The sequence below is a fragment of the Apostichopus japonicus genome, chromosome 21 (genome assembly GCF_037975245.1).
Source record: "Apostichopus japonicus isolate 1M-3 chromosome 21, ASM3797524v1, whole genome shotgun sequence".
Classification (NCBI taxonomy): domain Eukaryota; kingdom Metazoa; phylum Echinodermata; class Holothuroidea; order Aspidochirotida; family Stichopodidae; genus Apostichopus; species Apostichopus japonicus.
The window spans coordinates 13,792,641-13,812,098 of NC_092581.1; the positions used below are offsets into that span (position 1 = coordinate 13,792,641).

Below are 19,458 nucleotides of genomic sequence, written 5' to 3' on the forward strand. Positions count from 1 at the left end.
GAAGAATGGAGGGCAAGAAAGGATGTTGGGAGCCTCAATTTATTCACACAATTAGTTTAAGTAAGTGGAAAATGGAGAAAGCTTTTTAAGTAAATGAAATCAGTGCCTCAGTTTACATAACGCCCCATCTGGTGAGTTAAATAGGACTTGTTTGTTAAAGCCGGTGTGACGGAAGTTTGTGTAACTATATGGCTGTGTACATGTTGATGTTTCTTGGCAACGTTTACCAGGAGTATCAAACAAGTGTTTCAAAATGATACAATATGGTGAATTTTAGCTAACATTTATAGAATCTTCCAAATTGACATTTTGGAAGATAGAGATACCCAAATGTGAGGGATTGGAGACGGTTTTTTCCTTTATTTTTGTTATAATTTTCAATCATGTTATTTGTGAACAAGGTTCTCTAGAGCTTTGGTCAAGTACCAACCAGCTCTTATTTGCCAGACAAACTTTTTGAAAAAAATGTTGAGAGGGCAGAAGAAAAGATGGGCTGAAAGGATGAAAGATTTTAATAAAAATTATTTTGATTAATCTTAGTTAGTTTCAAGGTTATTTATTGAACTAGATAGCTCTTAATTTATGCTGAACTTGTCTATAAATCCTTCAATATATATGTTATGTAGGTAGTATTAAATGGTATCAGGTTGGTTGCTAAGGCGATTAAGGCTCGTTTTCTTGTAAAATGCCCAGAGCAGACTACAAGTAACCTTGAACTTGACATCCTTTCATTCCTTTATCTCTACATCCTCTTTATAAATCTCTCAATCGGTTTAAACAAAACAGTGGAAATGTTGTTAAGGGGTGGGATGGTGGGGGAGAGGGGGGTCAGATCAAATGAGAGACTCAGTTTAATAAATAATAAAAGATGAATGAAATCAAATTTGATTAGTCAATTAATGAAGTTAATTACCTATAGGCTATTTATCCTCTCTTTATCCTCCTGAAAAATTTCTGTCTTGTATAGTCAGGGCCTATCAGTTCCAATTTAAATCCCTACAGTGCTTCCGTAATCGGTGATTGATGGCCGTATTTGCTTATTTTTCATGTAATCATGTGACAATTTGATTGTACATTTGATGGATCGAGTGGGTTTCAATTTCACATCATTTGATGTAGTAGTTTGTTGTGTGTTTCGATGATTGTCTACCTTTATACCATCTTATGAGAGGATAGGAGAGTGCGAGAGATCGGGAAGCCTGAAGCATGCCAGAGAATGGGGAAATGACTTCTCTTCAAAATGTTAATAGAAGTTTACGCACAATTAGAATCGATCCATTTCAGGACGATATTTTACATACAATTATGCGTACAATGTCAAAAGTGTATGCTAATGTGGTAGTAAGTGGATTCGTGTATTTTAATGGATCTATATAGACTCGAGAGATTATTGAAAACTAGAACAATGGATGAACTATCGACAAAACCGGGTGGCTATTACTTTTCAAGATAGGGTTTTAGCTGAGAGGCAGTTTATATTGAGGTAGTGGGTTTAGTCTCGTGATACAGAAACATGTCAAGTAGTACTTCATTTCCATATATATTGCTATGTAAATGTGTCTCTCTCCCCCCCCCCCCTCCAGCTTCAAATGAGGCTAACAGAATAGGCAAGAGTATGAGATCAATTGGAGTAATCTAGTTTATGCTCCTTATTTTCAATGCTGTTTTTTTTTTTTTTTTTTTTGTGATGACACCAGTAAGAACTTGTAATAATATCAAATAGGATAGCTAAGTTTTCAAGTGGATTTCTGTTTTTTTAATTGAACTGGATGCTGTCAAGAAATTTAGGTACACTGCATTTTCATTTTTTTAATTTAATCTGATAGTCCATTTAAGAATCTCCCTCTCCCTCGCCCCTCCCCCTAAAAGATTGGATTTATTTGTCCATCAAGAATGTTTAGAAATGATATAAAACATGAAAACTTAAAGGAGGAGGATTAAAAGTCCATAACAGATTTTGTAATTGTTAGGACTTGTGCCTAAAGTAGGAAATGTACATAGGCCATAATTGACTTGATGACCTATTAAAAGTATCTTCTCATTGATAATGGCAGTGAAATGTGGTGGACTAAGTTATGGAATCTCCATATACAGTACAGTAGGAAAATGGTTGTAATAGCCGTAGCCGTAGAAATTCTAGAGATAGGGGGCACCAACACTGTAAGATGGGGCAAATATTTGTGTCCTGTAAGTTTGTGTACACATAGTGGTGACAGAAATGCATGCTGGGATGTAAGTCTGCATGGGTACCCCCCTCCCTCCCCATCAGTGGCCACCGGGTAAGGGCCTGTGGCTGTATATCATAAATGAGAAAAGGTGTATTCTCTATAGATAGGGGACACCAACACTGTAAGGAGGGGCAGAATATGTGTGTCCTGTAAGTTTGTGTACACATGGTGGTGACAGAAGTACATGCTGGGATGTAAGTCTGCATGGGTACCCCCCTCCCTCCCCATCAGTGGCCACTGGGTATGGGGCTGTGGCTGTACATCATAAATGAGACAAAGTGTATTCTCTATAGATAGGGGACACCAACACTGTAAGGAGGCGCAGAATATTTGTATCTTGTAAGTTTGTGTACACACAGTGGTGACAGAAATGCATACTGGGATTTAAGTCTGCATGGGTACCCCCCTCCCTCCCTCCCCATCAGTGGCCACTGGGTAAGGGCCTATGGCTGTACATCAGAAATGAGAAAAGGTGTATTCTCTATAGATAGGGTACAACAACACTGTAAGGAGGGGCAGAATATTTGTGTCCTATAAGTTTGTGTACACATGGTGGTGACAGATTTGCATGCTGGGATGTTAGTCTGCATGGAACCCCCCCCCCCCATCAGTGACCACAGGGTAAGGGCCTATGGCTGTATATCATAAAAGAGACAATTAGGTGTTCTCTGACCCAAATAGTCACAGTTTTAATTTTACAGATTCTCTCATATCTATGCCACTGCATGGTCAGTATATAATTCTGAACCATCTACACAGAGATCAGTACCTATATATGAAGAGGCTTAGATTTAGACTTTAGATTCGATCATGTGACCTTGTGTTATTGCCATGAGATGTATAAGAACATTTCATGCTTGGTCAAGTCCAATAACCAAACTGCACTCAAGGTGATCTTATTAGAATTATTATATATATGTACTCTAGAGAGATAAGATACAAAGGTATACAGACATTAGGGAATGACAGTTTAGCTTCTTCCCGTTATCATATATTTACTTTTTCTTTTTTAGTCATATTTATTTATGATATTAAAGCCAGTAATCCATGAAATTATTTTGATGACTATTCAAGTGTTTTATATCAAAAATATTATGACACAAAATTAATATAAGTTGATTTGATAGTAGCCTCTTCTTAATTTAAAAGATGGAAAACTAATATTACTCCACTCATAAACTTAATTCTGCTACCCTCAATAATTACCAACAGATAGCTCATTACAGAACATAAAATAAAGTTTTGTAATAACTTTTTGAAGTAAAAATTTGAAAGAAACCAAAATTGTACAACTTAAAAGAATGCTTTAAAGGAGCATTAGAATGAAGTCTGAATAAAAGTTGAATGAAAAATTTGGATTTGAGCTTAAAATTAAACTTTGTTGTTAAAGCTTGCAGTGAACAAAGAATGATAAAGACTATCAAATTTAAGCTTGGAGTTGAGCTTCAAATGAGGCCTGCATAAAAGCTTGGAATGTTGAGCTATAACATGGTGTTAATTAAAACATAAACCCTGATCTTGATAAACTTGACATAAAGATTGAAACTGAGCTTGAGAATAACGCTTTGAAATAATGCTTAGAACAATGATCAAATTATGCTTGAAATAGAGCTCGAAGTTAATGTTGGAATAGAGCTTGAAATAGTGCTTGGGAATAGTGCTGGAAGTACAGCCTGGAATTTACCTTTAAATTATGCTTGCAATAGAATTTGAAACCAGGCTTGGGATAGAGCTTTCAATAAACATTGTTGTTGAGCTGAAAATGGCTTGAAATGTCATGAAATAAATTCTGGAATACAGATTGGAATAGAGCATGAAATAAATTTGCAGCCTTTTATGTATACGATAATAATCAAACCCACATTTCATGTTTGTTTTGTATGTTTTTAGCAAAATCGTTTTCAATTACAAGGGCAACTGTGAAGGTGTACTTTGCCAATAGAACTACATACTCTGGATTAAGAGTTCACCAAATGTACAAAGTATAACACAAGAAAAATTGCTTGAAAAATTACAACTAAAATATAGTCTGACTTTTTCCTTCAAATGAACACGGCATTAGCAATTTTATTGTGATTTCATTTGATGCCTAAGATGTCCTCGTATGTACATGCTCCCTTCTTTAGCGTTAATCAGACACAAAAAGCCAATTTCAAAATCTCAACATTGTTCAATCACTCTTATATATAGAATATATATATATATATATAAATATATATATATATATATATATATATATATATATACATACATATACATATATATATGTATATATATATATATATATATGTATATATATATATATATATATATATATACAAATTTAACAAAATCAGTGACAACAAATGTTGCACTTTTTTGTGCCTGCAGTCATCACTTAAACATTTGCCAATTGATCTATTGTTTCAAAGTTAATTTAGATATCCTTAAAATGATTTTCTGCTGGACCTAATTTTCAAATAAAGTTCACATACCCAAAGAGGCCATTAAATTGTCATTTATGTACTCTGTATTATTAATGTTTGTTTTTCTATTTACATATATACAATATAAAGAGAACGTCAACTCGCTATAAAACAGAAGAGAAAAAAAAACACGAATCCCTAAGCTGAACATAAAAAGAAATCAATTTTAGCTATTTGATGAATTTACATTAATGGATTCAAAAAACCAATTTACAATTTATTAAAATGAAAAACATTAATAACAGTTTTTTTGTAATGTTTCTAGCAATATTATTACTTTTCTTGCTATTATTATGCCTCTGGTTTTTGTTTTTCTTTTGATACAATGTTCAAGATGAATACAATTTTACAGTTAGTAGTTAGTTGCACTTTGTTTAAAACCTCAGATTATGTTGGTAAAGCTCTTCGTACGTCCTTCCTTGTTTTACGACGATGGCGACACCAGTTATGCTCCCTTTACAGACTTGGTTTGTTGATGTAAATATCCTCCCAGACAATACAATCAATGTGTGCAAACTGTTAGAATTGATTTTAACTTGTGTCCAGTAATAGCAGCAAATTACTTAAGGTCTTATAGTATGGAAGCCTATGGGTTCCATATCTTGGTAGATTATATTGAGGGTCTTAAACAGTGATCTCAATTTGGGGGTTTAAGTTTGGTCAAAGTTCTGTCAAGGTTATCAACCACTTTGTTGTAGTGTTGTGCATAGAAACCCCTCTTCCCTTCCCCTCCCCCTCGTTACTTCCTGTTCTCCCCCTCTCCCATCCTCCAAGAAAAAGGAGAGAACAAAGTCAGCAACATCCTGATGAAACAAGATTGTGAGATTCAAAATGTCATCACACATTCTGTTGTTTGCTATTGAAAGGTTTGTCGAGGCTTCCATCTTATGGTGGTTATAACATCCGCAAGGTCTGTCTCTTAATTTCAGAAATCTTTCTGCAGAATTATCAAAGGAAAGGGGAAAGTTGCAAAGAATGCTTTGTATTTCTGGTATTTGTATTTGCTGTGAGCATCATTGAAGATATGTAGAGATTAATTTTTAAGCCACATCCAGCTGTGTGTCATCCACAAAGTTAATGAAGGCATGGCTATTTCATTGTCTCGGTTTCTGGAGGACATTTAAGAATGTGTCATTCTTTCACACTTGCGGGCAGAATTATCACTGATTAGCTGTTCATTTAGCTTCGTGGAGAAAGTGCTTTCAGTAGTAAGTTGAATATTTTTCTTAATATTTATGACACTTAATGTCTTTCCAGTTATAGGTACATACTAAGTAACTACATTAAGGTATAGCTGTACAGTGAGGTAGTAACTATGTGCTAAGCTGTCTCAGCAGCTGTTAATAGTGTACTTAATAAACCAGGTCTTGTAAACTCTACAAAATGTTCATTAAATTGGTTCCAAAGGTTGCTATCGTCATAATAGGAAGTGTAGGGAATATACCTACTTCCAGAAAAATATACTTTATCATGATCATGTGACTTTCATCTGTCGAGTTTCGTTTTCCAGTTTTTATTCCTTGCCGGAGGCAAAAGGAATCTATGCGATGGTGATGGCATGTGTGTATACATGTATGTATGATGTCATGTGCGTATGTATGTGACACTTGCTTGTAAACGCCGTAACTCAAAAAGTTAATGGTGAATTTAACTTCATACTTGGTATGTGGATCAGTCGTGTTGAGTACAAGAAGCCTTTTGTTTTCTGTGAAGTTCAATGGTCATTTGGGGTCAACGTCTTTGTTGAACGTCATACTTAGTGTGTAGATCCAGCTTGGTGAGTGCAAGAATCCTATTGAAATTGTAGAGGTCAAAGGTCACATGAGGTCAGCAGGCATCAAAGTCTGAAAACATGATAACTCCAAACCTAAGGCTACAATTTAATCTGTGAATTCTCCAGTGATATGATTTTCTTTTGTTCAACATAGTTTGGCCAAATTCATAGTTTGGTCAAATTCAATTCAGTTTAGTTCTGTGAAGGGGCTCTAGGTCTTCGAAGATAAGAAACCTGGCATCCAGGTAATGAAATCTGCTTCAGAGTTCATATTCTTGCTTTAAACATGCAATTAAACCTCCTGTAAGGATTTCTCCCTCTAAGCTTCAAGTGGTCAATAGGTTATCTCAAATTGGACACAAACTGGCTCAATGGTTTAACAGGTTATCTCAATATGTTGGCAAACTTGGCCATTTGCTGAATAATATTTCATAGTATATATATAAACAATATCATGTAACTATGAACAACTATTTAATGGGATTTGCTAGAACCTCAAATTGGTAAAAATGTGTCTTTATTTCACATAGGAAGGCTGTTCTTTTTGGATATTCAAACATTTTGGATTGAAAGTCTATACTGTAAATTCCTAACCAGTGAATGACATGGTTGATTCCCACAAGGGATTTCTAATAATCTTTTCACGTTCTCACTTAATTCTTTGACAAATTTAACTCACTTGCTCTACATCGATAGTTATTCTGAATTTTGAGCAACTTGTATGGCAAGGAATCACAAAGCTGACTGGCTTTCTGGTTAAAAATGTCAAATAGTTCTTTTTTAGGATCCTCGCCATTAGAAAGATTCTTGTGAGGATGTACTCACAGTACCTGTGACATTGTTAGTCTTATTTTACAAAGACCTCTGTTGAATATTCATGACGCACTAAGTTGCAATCGTCAACTAATATACGAAACGTGGGGTTCATCTTGGAGATATTCATACATATACTTTCTAACATATGTATACTTCCGTGTACTTGTATACTTTCGTATTGTATACTTTAATGTACTTATATACTTTACTCATACTTTCATACATAAACATACACTTTTCTTTTAAGTGGGTGTAACTTAAATGTAAACAACTTCTGTGTCATTATACTTTGCATACAGTCTCATTTGAAAGACTCAGTTGACTATTCATGGTTCTGATTGAATATTCATGAAGTGGAAGAAAGACATGTAATCACTAAATTTTGAACTCTTTGTTATTCACTTTTGGGACTTTCCAGTTATACCTTCTTTTTCTTTAATTTGATCCTGGTCTATATAGTTTAACACAAGTATCCTCTTAAGTCACATATTAGCATACAGTATCAATTTCAAACTTCTCGCTTTTCGGCCTTTTGGCTAAGATCATGTGTAGTATCTGTTCCCTTTCGAGGGGAATGGTGATGCACACCTGACGATGATCACACAGTCACAGTCCCGATGCAAGGGGACGGCTTGAGAGCGGATGAGTCGTTTGGTAGTTTGGTTTTCATGCCCAGGTTCTTTCCTGGGCGACTTTTCCTTAAGAAAAGTATCAATTTCAAACAATGACTTGTTGAATATTTATGAGCTAAACAGAAGCAAATGATCCACTGAATCTGCAGATCGTACTTGCTCAATTTGCTGTAGTATTTTATTTTAATCTTCTTCATCTTCTTTGCTTTTTCTCATCTCAGTCTATTAAAGAGACATACGATCAACTGAAGCCGAGAGTGGACGAGTCCCGAAGGAGGAAAGATGGAGTTCTGAAGACAGCGCAGAAAACCGATCAGGAGAGAATTGGAAAAATAATGGAAGAGTTGGATATCAACTGGGAGAAGATTGATAAAGATTACACAGAAAGATATGGGTAAGATAACATAGAGCCTGTATCGAATGTGTAAAAGATGTAAAAAGTCTGAATAAAGGAGAGGCGGGTATGGGACTTTAGGGAGCAAAATAGATAAGATCAAAGGGGGATCCAAATAGGATGAAGAAGAGAGTGGATGTAGTAATATCTGTCATCGAGCCATAACTTCTAAAAAAAATAATCACTTGTTTTGTTATCTTCCAATGCAATTGTATTCTAACTGCTTTGTTTACGTTTTGAGGGCTTTTTCGTTTGTTGGTACCTTTGTTTTCATTATAAGTATCACTTTCATGCAACCTGAAGGCATGAGTGAAAATGAAGTGGCTTTAAGGAAGTACATAGACAGAGGATTGGTCGCAGCTTTTGTGATTTATTTTGAATTCAAGTACTTTAGTGGGTCATGTATCAAAGGTAAAACACTTATTTACACTTTTTTCTACAAACAAAATATATTTGACATGATCAAAACTTGATTGCATTACAAATTCATAAATTTAATTATTTCCAGTGAACAGATAGAAAGAAGTGTTGTGGGAGGGTGGGGGGGGGGGTCACCAATGTTTTTACTGTCAGCAAACAGTTGATGGGTAGTTGGACAGAGGTTCCAGAAATTCAGAATGATGGGTTGAATTTTTTGTCAGCATTTTTCTCATCAACCCTTTCCTTTAGCTGAATGACACAAAAGGATGTCAGATCACCTCGATGGACACGATTCATCGATGATCGTAGTTATTGATATTGACGTTTCAAGTTTGATGTCCCAAGTGCACTGCCAGTAAAAATCCCAAACCCCTAACCTTGCCCCTAATTTAGGAGAGATAGATTCACTTCAGTTCGCTCACCGGTCTTTGTAGCGTAACCAATGGAATGAGTCATCAGACATACCAGGGGGCAACAAATACATTTCTTTAATAGTTTGAGGAATGTCTGAATTAAAAAATTAAAAAATGGTGCATTCTATGTGACCTTAACATACACGAATGTTTACGTCCACTTGTCTGATCATAGCCGCACACTGCAGGCGTGAAACTCCGAGTAACAACATGCTGTAAGTTACCGTATAGGTAGACTATATTATGTATATATAGATATAATGTGTGTATATATATATATATATATATATATATATATATTTACGTATATATATATATTTACGTATATTTGTCATACCACAAACGACACATTCATTTCATCAATACGTCTTGGCTTGCCTCAAAAAATGGTAATTCTGTGTAAAGTTGTGAGATTCAAAGCACCCAGGGGTGCAGTCTATACAATCATAACATGTGCGAAAAATGCTCTCGCTTTATAGAAAGCCTATGATAAGCATTCACACCAGTAGAATCACTGTGGCTTCGTGGTATGGACTTGACCTGTGACACCAAGGCCCAGGGTTCGATTCCTACCTTGACCTTATGAGACGCAGTCGAATGAAACCGATGCCGATCCAATCCATCGTTTTGAAATTCCTCTGAGAGTTCAAACATTTGAGGGTTTCTTTTGTGATCTGGATTCCTGTGCAAATGAAACCGCAATGATGAGATAATGAATAATTTCAAATGTCTCTCTATTTCCTGGTAGTAGGCATACTTGCCCTTTAATTTCAGTTTTCGACATCATTCTTCTCTTCAATAGCTTGCTCCAATTGATCTATATATCAATGAATTTTCCAGGTTACTTGTGTTAATTAACCTCTCTAAAAGTTTATACTTTTCAATTAATTTATTCATAGATTTTTCCAACGATGCATGGAAAAGTGGAGACAATTCCACTGCGATATGAGAGATCTAGCCTCCTGGCTAACAGAAGCGGAGACCACAATCCAGAGATGTAAGACGGCCGAGGGAAGGCTTAACGTCGCAAGAGTCAAGGAGTACCTACCGGTAAGAAACAGAACTTTTAAAATTTCTCATTTCAATTATGGCTTGTTTAATATAGTACTATTCTATAATGTTATTCTGCACTTAGACTGGTAGAGGTATAATGTTTGCTAAAAAACTGGACATTTGCAAGCAACTCTAGACTGTTCCACCCCCACTTAAAGGTAGTCTGTATAGGCCCAAAATTATAGCACGCTATAATTGCTAGAAGTACTTCCCTGGGGGTCTTTACTCTCCAAATTATTCTCAGACAACACTCAAGATGACTGAAAGTCCCAGTGAGGAAACTATTCCTCGAAGGTTGTAATAAAAACGGTTTAAGAATTTTTGACCAAAGGTAACCGTATTTGAATATCTAGCATATTTGGGGCCAATACAGCATACCTTTAAGGTTTTGCAGTTTCGTAGAAGTTAATATTTGCCCTGTTAGAGTTACAACAGGTGTTGCCTAAAAATTTTATTTTTTATAATTTGATTAGAATTCTTCACCTTTTTAATTACAAAAAAATTAACGAGAATAAACAAAGATCAATTCATAGCAATAAGCAGACAATTTTGTGGGTTAAATAAGCTCTCTGGCTGGTGATTTGATTCTACAGGTGCTAGAAGAAGGCATAGCAAACCACCAAGGAACTGTGACGTCCCTCAACAGCAATGGAGAAGAAATAGTCCAGCAGTCATCTGCCATCGATGGGGGCATGCTCAGAGACAAACTGTACGGACTTAATGCAAGGTGGAAGGGCGTATGCGCAGAAGTGGCCTCATGGAAAGAAAGGTAGGTTACTTAGTACTTAAATCAATGAACTTGTTACAATACCCTTTTAACTTGAACCACTACACTGTGACTTGATACATTACACTGGTAAGAAGTTACTTTTACAAAACACTACCCTGTAATTTGTTACAATACAACTGTAACTTGAACCACTACATTGTACAATACATGTGTAACAATAACTTGTTGCAATACACTATGCTGTAACTTGTCACAATACCCATGTTACTTGTGACACTACACTGATACACTTGTAATAATAACTTGTTATAATACACTTGTGACTGGCAACACTGCCCTGTTACTTGCTGTAATATCACAATAATTTACTCCCTATATAAGTTGTAGGAGAGGAGGATATTTGATCATTGCCTTCAAACAGAAGAAGACTGTGAAAAGCCCTGTTATTTAATAACAGACAATACTAATTTTGAAGAGCTTCGATTCCCCCTCTTTACTTCAAGTCCCCCTCGTCTCAGCACTACTTGAAATCAAATCCTAACCGAGGTTATGATCGTGCATTTACCCTTGCAGGCTAGAATTGATTAACCATTAACCATGTGGCAAAACCTATGTAAAACACTTCAGTGTATATGCAGATGTACATATATATCACCAATGTATAGCTCTAAAACCTCTTTACTATAGTTTGTAATAAATTAATAATAATAATGTATTTCCTTGTATTAATTTCAAGTGTCTGTTCTCATCAACTGTTTCTATCAGTAATAAACAATGCACCAGATAATTTAGTTTATACACTACTATGTACTCGGTAAATGAGTAAATTCTATTCTAAATGTAGAATGTTAGTAATGTTGTGGTTCACCTTGTACCAATAAACCTACACAATCATTAGCTTCTTACTTTACCATGATACAAAACTGAGTCAGTTATTTTCTGTTGCCTATATTTTGTTAATCCTCTAGTCAGCCAGCTTGCAGTCATTGTTGTCTCATGCATTGATCAACATTGGCAGGGTTTTTTGGGGGTTATTTTCTTTTAATTTGATTTATTTATTCATTTATTTTATGATTTTTTTTTATGTTGATGACTGACATAGTTAAGGTGGCTTGCACTTTAGTCGTACAGGAGTAGCTGCTGTACTAATTGGATATTGATTGTTTTAATATCAAGGTGAAACATTGTCAATAATCAGATTAGTCAGCTTGGCTTGTCTGGTCTTTTCCTCCGATCGCTGGCCGTCGCTAGGATGGCATGTTTAGGGTATATCGTGATTTGATACGACATAATAATAAGCGCACAGTCAATGATTGATGTGTAATAGTGGGTGAATGTGATGCGACTCACATACAAACATGTTACACAACGTAATTAATCAAAACGGTAACATGTAAGCAATGTCATTTTAAAATGGGCTTAGAGAGTCCTTGTCGAGGTATGATCCTTGTAAAAGGTTGTGCTTTTTCTCATTGAGTATCGATCAACATTTCATCATTGGAGGGAGGGTCTATGGTGGGATTTGTACAGTTTGACAGAAGGACAAACATGGAGGGTTGGAGGGAAGTTGGAAGGGGAGGGGGGAGAAGAGATGGGAGTTGGAGGAGACAGTTGAGGGATGAATTGGGTGATGTATAGAGGATGGTATTAGGCAAAAATGACAGGTAATATCAGTTACTTTTTTCATGACTGGTCCAATTTGTAATCTCACAGCCAGTATTTGTTATGTGGTGCATGTTAAGGGGGAGTCACCCTATTCCCCCTGTCCAATGTCAGTCATTCAGTCAGGATTTTTTCAAAATTCAAAAGTATTTATTTAGCACAACCTTATGTTCAGACCCAATTTATAGTATAACGTTACCTCAGACTGCAATATTTGAATTGTCCCGGAGGGAGGACCCCAGACCCCACCCTACAGGGGATTTGCATTCAACCACCCCACAGCCACACCCCATTTTGTCAAACTTTTGATTGGCCTACAACCTATCCATTAAGTTTAGGGGAGTATGGGTGTGTGGAAGGGATTGGGAAAGGGATATGGGGTGGATTGGGTTATATCTTAATTTGTGTCTTATGTTTCTTAAACACAAACAAATAAAATAGTAAATGTCTCCGTTTTATAGAGGGGGGGAGGTTGGCAGATAAGGAAGGGTCTGTGAAAGTCAAAACTTTCTAATTGAAGAATCTGGGGCACACTTAGAGGTGCACTTTAAGGAGCTAATTCTGTGATTCCTCTTAATTGGATCGCCCTCATTTTGGGTACTCTTTGCTAAGTATAAGTCTGCTCCGTCACCCCTTAGGGAGGAGTTTGGTCGACTTAGTGTAAAGACTCGGGGGCTGGAGATTTCCTGTATGGTTAATTGCAAACGAGAAGAAAGCTTCGGGGAGACGGAAAGTATGCCAACGATACATCTCAACTTCTGACTTGACTCTCAAAAAGCCCAAGGCAAGATAAAGAAAGGGGAAAAAAAAGAATTTAACTCTCCTATCTCTCTCTCTCTATCTCTCTGTCTCTCCTAGTTTGAAATGATGAGGTGTCTCTGTGGCACATATCTATTAGCCAGCCCTTGAAACATGTGAATTATTCCAACTAAAATAGAAAATGAAAATTAAAGTAATGAAATGCAAGAATAGGCCCGCAGATTAAAGTGCGACTGTGCTCGACCAACTGCAAAGATTTTAGGAGCCAGTGGTGCTTAAAAGTGTAATAATTATAAAAACACAGACATTTTCGAGCATGAGTTTTCCACACTTGAAGCTGTGTCGGAATAGTTTTTTATTGATAGTAAGTGAACCAAATCAGTCTTGTAGGCTTTTCTTTTCGTCTTAGTACATTTTTCTACACATTACCAGAAAACTTCCAATTTGTCTGTATTTGGTATGCAAAAGTAGCAGGAAACACCAATATCATATTGAAAAATACTGAAATGTTTGTTATAAATGTTCCAACCGCTAAAGTGTATACCAATTGACTCGGTGACCTTTGACCTTGGTATGCGATACTATATTGTTAAGTTATGGACACATTCATACCGGAATGCTCCAGCTTCAAGCACAGAATAAGTCAGTATCATTTGTAATGTATGTTTTTGATTGTCCATGATGGCTACTGTAGTGCTGTTAAACAAAGAAAAATCACTTTCTTGGGACCATTGGAGTCCTGAACATCAATGACCCCACAGCCACACCCCCTATTCGTCCAGCTTTTGTTCAGCCTGGAACCCATCTCTTAATATTCCTTCCCCCCTACCTTACTCAGTCTGACTCAGCCTAAATATGCCCCACCCCACTCCCCCCCTTCCCCTCACCTTTGAAATCTTTTGTTTGTCACTGATGTGATAAACCATGAAGAATTGTAAATCAAACACAACTGGTATGACACTACATTCATTTCAAAATTAATTTTGAGAAAGTTTGTGGATTACTGAATGTCCTTGTCGGGACAGCGTCATTGTGAAGTCTGAGACCCTTCAACAACACTGATAATTAATCAAAGCATCATCAGTGTTCTTTGATGGTAGTAGTGTAGGGTTTGGGTGGGGGGGGTGGTGGGAACTGGGTGTATGGAGGGGATTGGGAAAGGGATATGGGGGGTGGATTTGAGGAATTAAATTTGTATCTTACATTTCTTGGACACAAGCAAATAGAAGAGTGAATGTTACAGTTTTATGGGGGTGTTTTTTATTATTAGAATGTTCCAACTTCAAGCACAGAATAGGTCAGTATCAATTGTAATTCAGTTTTGTGATTGCCCATGATGGCTATTATAGTGCTGTTAAAAGAGGTAAGGTAGACTTCAGATTGCTCTGACCAAAACAAAATCCCTTCTTGGGACCATTGGCATCCTGATTTTATGTTGGACAGTCGTACTTTACACATGTATAGTGTAGATTATCTGTAGAGTAGACATTTCATGCATGTTTTTATCTATCGATCAGCTAGTTTTGGACATGTCATAATGTCATACAGTGCGAATTATCCAGGTGTTTATGTCAGCATGGACCGTTGTTAGTAAAATCATATGCTTCAAAAGCTCTACTGTACCTCAGAATGGTTGGTTTTGAAAGCAGGAACTGGGCATTGAAATGAAAGTGGAAGGTGGTGGTGGTGGTAACCAGGGTCAAGTCACGAGGTTTGTTAATGTAATAATATAAGGGAAACAGTTAAGTACGTATGATATTAGAATGGAGGGGGTTGTAATGGGTCAGTACTCGCTTCGTCATACACCCCTCATGGGTACTCATGCTCAATACAAGGGGGAATTCTATTTGTACTAACACTGATTGACTAATACCAGGGAGCGACTGTACCTGTACTGTACATGCTGTTGTCCTCTTAATATTACTGTACTATTATTAATGCTGTTGCCCTCATAATATTACAAGTCTGGTCAGTAATATCAGAAACAAAACATTTCGGGGTTCTCAGATTGGTACAGTCCATTCTCAGCCATCGCACACATTTATGTAACATTACAAATCATACTGAGCTACAGTATTTCCCATGAAAAAGAAAAAAACTCTAGCTTGTGAAAGCAGAATTAAAAAAATTTTAAAAAAGGACATTTTCTAACTATAGCCTGTTTACCCTTTTGCCATCATACAGAGATACTTTGTTACCTTGGCATTTCCAGTTTCTATTTACTTCCACTTAAAAGATTATGAGAAAAGATTAAAATATTCCTTATGCAATAAATCATTTTTGAAGAAATTTCAAAGAGTCGGGGAGGATATTGTGGTATCAGCAGTTTCGCGTAGGTGTTTAAGAAAGATAGTTTGTCAGGCATGAATATTACCTGCCTACACCCCCCCCCCCCCCGAGTAAATTGCATTGGGAAATTGCTGTTGATTTCACAAATTGTTCTAAATTGCCTAATTAAGTCCTTGAAGTGTACCATAATTGTTCATTGTTGTTAATAATTGTTCTTTAACAAAAGAGTTAATGAGTCACTCTAGATCAAGAAGTATCGCTGACTCAGGTCATTTATATATCTAAAATGAAATACGGAAAGGGAATCGATTCTGATGGTCTGGGATTAGATATTACGAATCAATCAACTTTGAAGCATGCATTGTTTCCAATTAAAGAGCACCCGCCTATCCAGTGTGTTTGACTGCAATAATTTTTAAAGCTATAATCACAAATGTCCGAGAGTATTTTCGGTTGGTCGGAGATCAATCCAGATTAACATATATAGATAGGTTGTACTCAACCAATGCTACAAATTAATGAATAAAGGTATTACAAGTTAAGAGACCTAGCATCTGGGAGGTCATTGGTTCAAGCCGTATCCTGCTAAAGTAAGGATATTTAGATGGCTTTGTGTAATAGTAGTTGCTTTTTATATAGCGCTTCATACCAGCGATAGGTCTCAAAGCGCTTTACAGATGTTATATTACCCCTGGTCAATGATAACCTGTCCCAGAGACAATCCCTCCAGTCGGCAGCAGTTATATACTGCGCCCAATGACAAGTTACCTCACAGGTACCCATTTAACCCCTGGGTGGAGAGAGGCAAGTAAGATAAAGCATCTTGCCCAAGGACACAAACGTAATGAACTAGGCAGGATCGAACCAGCAATCCTTGGATCACGAGTCCGACGCCTTAACCAATTGGCCACCACGCTCTCACACCTGACTTTGTGTAGTGTAAATTATAAGCCATGTGGGTCCTCCCAACATTCTACACGTGTGGTTGCGTCAGCATCTTAAAGCAACTTACTTTTAAATATCATCTTGAAAAAGTACAGAACTGAAATTTGTGTAATGTTTCATACGATGAAAGATAAACATAACTGCTAAATAGTATACCAATTTGACCTAGCGTGTGTGACCTTTGACCTTGGTATGCTTACTAAACTGCTAAACTATGTGTGCATGTTGTTATTATTTACTATGATTTATGTATTTGAATTAACCCAAAAAAAATTGGAAAATGGAATTAATGATTGATCAAATTCTGACCAGATCTAAGATCTTGTCTTTTGTAAAATCAAAGGATAATTAAAATTTTGTTTTAGATATAAAGCTTGGTAAACTTGTAGAACCCTATCAGAAAAGTGATACCTTGATGCTTCCCCCAAATATATCTCATTGAAAGGATGATAAACCACTTTTTCTTCTCCACCCCCCCCCCCCCCCCGTTCAGCTTCACTACACTTAAATTATGTATGCTTTATCTTTCCTCTGGAAAACTTCCTCGCATATGGCGGTATTCAGTCATATAAACTTAATGTGTTGCTTTAATGGCAATTATATTATAAAGCAGCATCTCTAATGGAAACCAGTAAGTCACTCACAGATAACTTTTTGCCAGTATTTTAAGAAATAAAAAGAAACCCACCCCCCCCCCCAAAAAAAAAAAAAAATTCTACTTAAAGTCATTAAAACAGGAGAAACCCATTTATATGCATTCATTTATACTTGGGCTTCATTAAACTTGCATTTAAACTTGCACAAAGCAGAAAGTGAAAGATAATCATTTACTTCCGATCTTTAAATGCAAGTGTCATTTTAATTGTGTCATTGAATGTTATGTTAAGTACGTATACCCATTTCCTCCAGAACTCCTCTCACTGCAGAAACATGTTGAGTATATATGTTCAATGCTGCCTCCCTTTAAACAGAATGTGGCATTTTCCAGTGCAGTATGCCTTTGAATGTAACATATTACTTCCTGCATTGGAGTTTTGACTTTGCATCCAATCTTTCAATGCTAGAAAAATAAGCTTAATCCGTAAATTAAATTTATCATAATAATCATTCGATGATCTGATGTTCCTGGAAAGGTAGGTGCGGAAAATTTTGAGTTCACTTTTGTGGAGAGAGAAAGAGAGTGTGTTATACCAAATGAATTAAATGTGAGCTAGAAAAGGAACTTTGGGTAGCTAATACAGTGAAAATTTACTATTTATGTTTTTCCAAGTAAAACATTTTGAGAAATTTCACCAGTGAGGCATGTGTATGTTTGAAGATGTTCACCCATATCATCAGTTACCTTGGTTTCCCTTAAAAACTGGAAAGTTTATTTGCTGTTGACAGATATCTAAGGAAAAAAGTCATTTTAAAGATCATAAAGTCAGTATTAATATTTTACTACTCTTTTTGCTGTTTTAGGTTTGACGTAGGTCAAGACGAGATCGACGCGTTCCTGAAAGAGGGTGGACATTGTCAATGCTTGGTTGGACGGGTGCAAGGAATTGACCACTTCACGGCCATCTCCCGGTGACGAGAAGGCGCTCCAAGGTAGCCTTAAGAATTGTAAAGGTAGGTCTGTTGGAGTAGCATTCTGCATGTCATAATCATATTATATATGTATATATATATATATATATATATATATACATGTATATACACTCCGTATAGCATACTGCTCAACATTTAAAACATTTAAAGCCATAGTCAAACAGACAAAAGTGTATTATTTTTTTCCCCCGATAAAGTGTATTATGGTATCTCATTACCAAAATTTATGTCCAATTTTTTTATGGTTAATAAAAATCAAGGTGTGTGCCTGATTGGATTTACCAAGTATTCACACACTTTTCTGCCCCTATTCAATTTAAACTCATAAATGTTATGTCACCTATTAATAACAGTGATATTTATTATCACTTCCTTCTTTTGTTTTAGTCACAAAAATTGACAGTATTAAATAATCAGGCTATTTTCATTAAACGGAAGTCTCATGACACAAATCTTTTTGTTAAATCTTCATAATTACTGATTATGAACCATAATTTTTCTGTCTGAGTTGCATAATCCTCTTTGGCATACACTGCAATAAGCTGTCATTTATACAATTATGTTGATTTGTAAATTTAATTCTGTGAATCATACACAGTATTTAGCTGAACTTACATTAAAGCAGCTGTCAAGAGTTGGATTCAATAAAGTGACTTTAACAAACATGATTTGTTAGAGTTTTGAATTTTAAAGAAGCATTGGTCACTGGACACAGATACCATACAGGCGCGTATCCAGGGGGGGGGCGTTGGGGGCGCGCACCCCCCGTGTATGAAAAAGAGGAGAGAAAAAAAGAGAAGAAAAAAGGAAAAAGAGGGGGAAAAAGAGGAGAGGAAGGAAGGGAAAAGAAAAAGAAGAAAGAGAGAAGAAAAAGGAAGAAAAGGAGAGAGTAGAAGGAAAACGCCAAGACACCGGAAGAGAAAGGGGAACAGTGACATCATTACAGCGCTGATCCCTTTTAAATACACAGGGTAGCCAGGGACGGATCAAGGATTTCAGAAGGGGCGTGTGCCTCACCCTACCCCTTACAACCGACAACTCCATTTTTTACGTTTCCATTTTTCCCCTCTCACTCCGGATTTATATATATTATAACTATATATGGTCTGTCATAACGCGTGTGTGTGTATAAACGCCTTAAACAATTGTAGAATTGTGCTATGAAACCAACTGTGGCTGGTTTCGAACTCGACTGTGTCGTCGGGAACATGACGCATTTCGGGAAGGGGGCTACCACCCCCCCCCTTCAGCATTATTTTTTGTGATATCGCTAGTAATTTTCAAAATA

At 36.4% G+C, this 19,458-nt stretch overlaps 1 protein-coding gene across 2 annotated transcripts in view; it reads left to right on the plus strand.

Moving 5' to 3' along the window:
• The window catches only part of LOC139963062 (dystrophin-like), a 237,055-nt gene that overhangs the window by 202,858 nt on the left and 14,739 nt on the right, over nucleotides 1-19,458 (plus strand). For both annotated transcript variants that reach the window (XM_071963541.1, XM_071963540.1), the window contains exons 37-40: nucleotides 8,137-8,309; nucleotides 10,042-10,192; nucleotides 10,789-10,964; nucleotides 18,042-18,191. In XM_071963541.1, coding sequence (XP_071819642.1) covers nucleotides 8,137-8,309; nucleotides 10,042-10,192; nucleotides 10,789-10,964; nucleotides 18,042-18,153 — 612 coding nt within the window. In that variant the 3' untranslated portion in view covers nucleotides 18,154-18,191. The remainder of the gene's footprint in view (nucleotides 1-8,136; nucleotides 8,310-10,041; nucleotides 10,193-10,788; nucleotides 10,965-18,041; nucleotides 18,192-19,458) is intronic.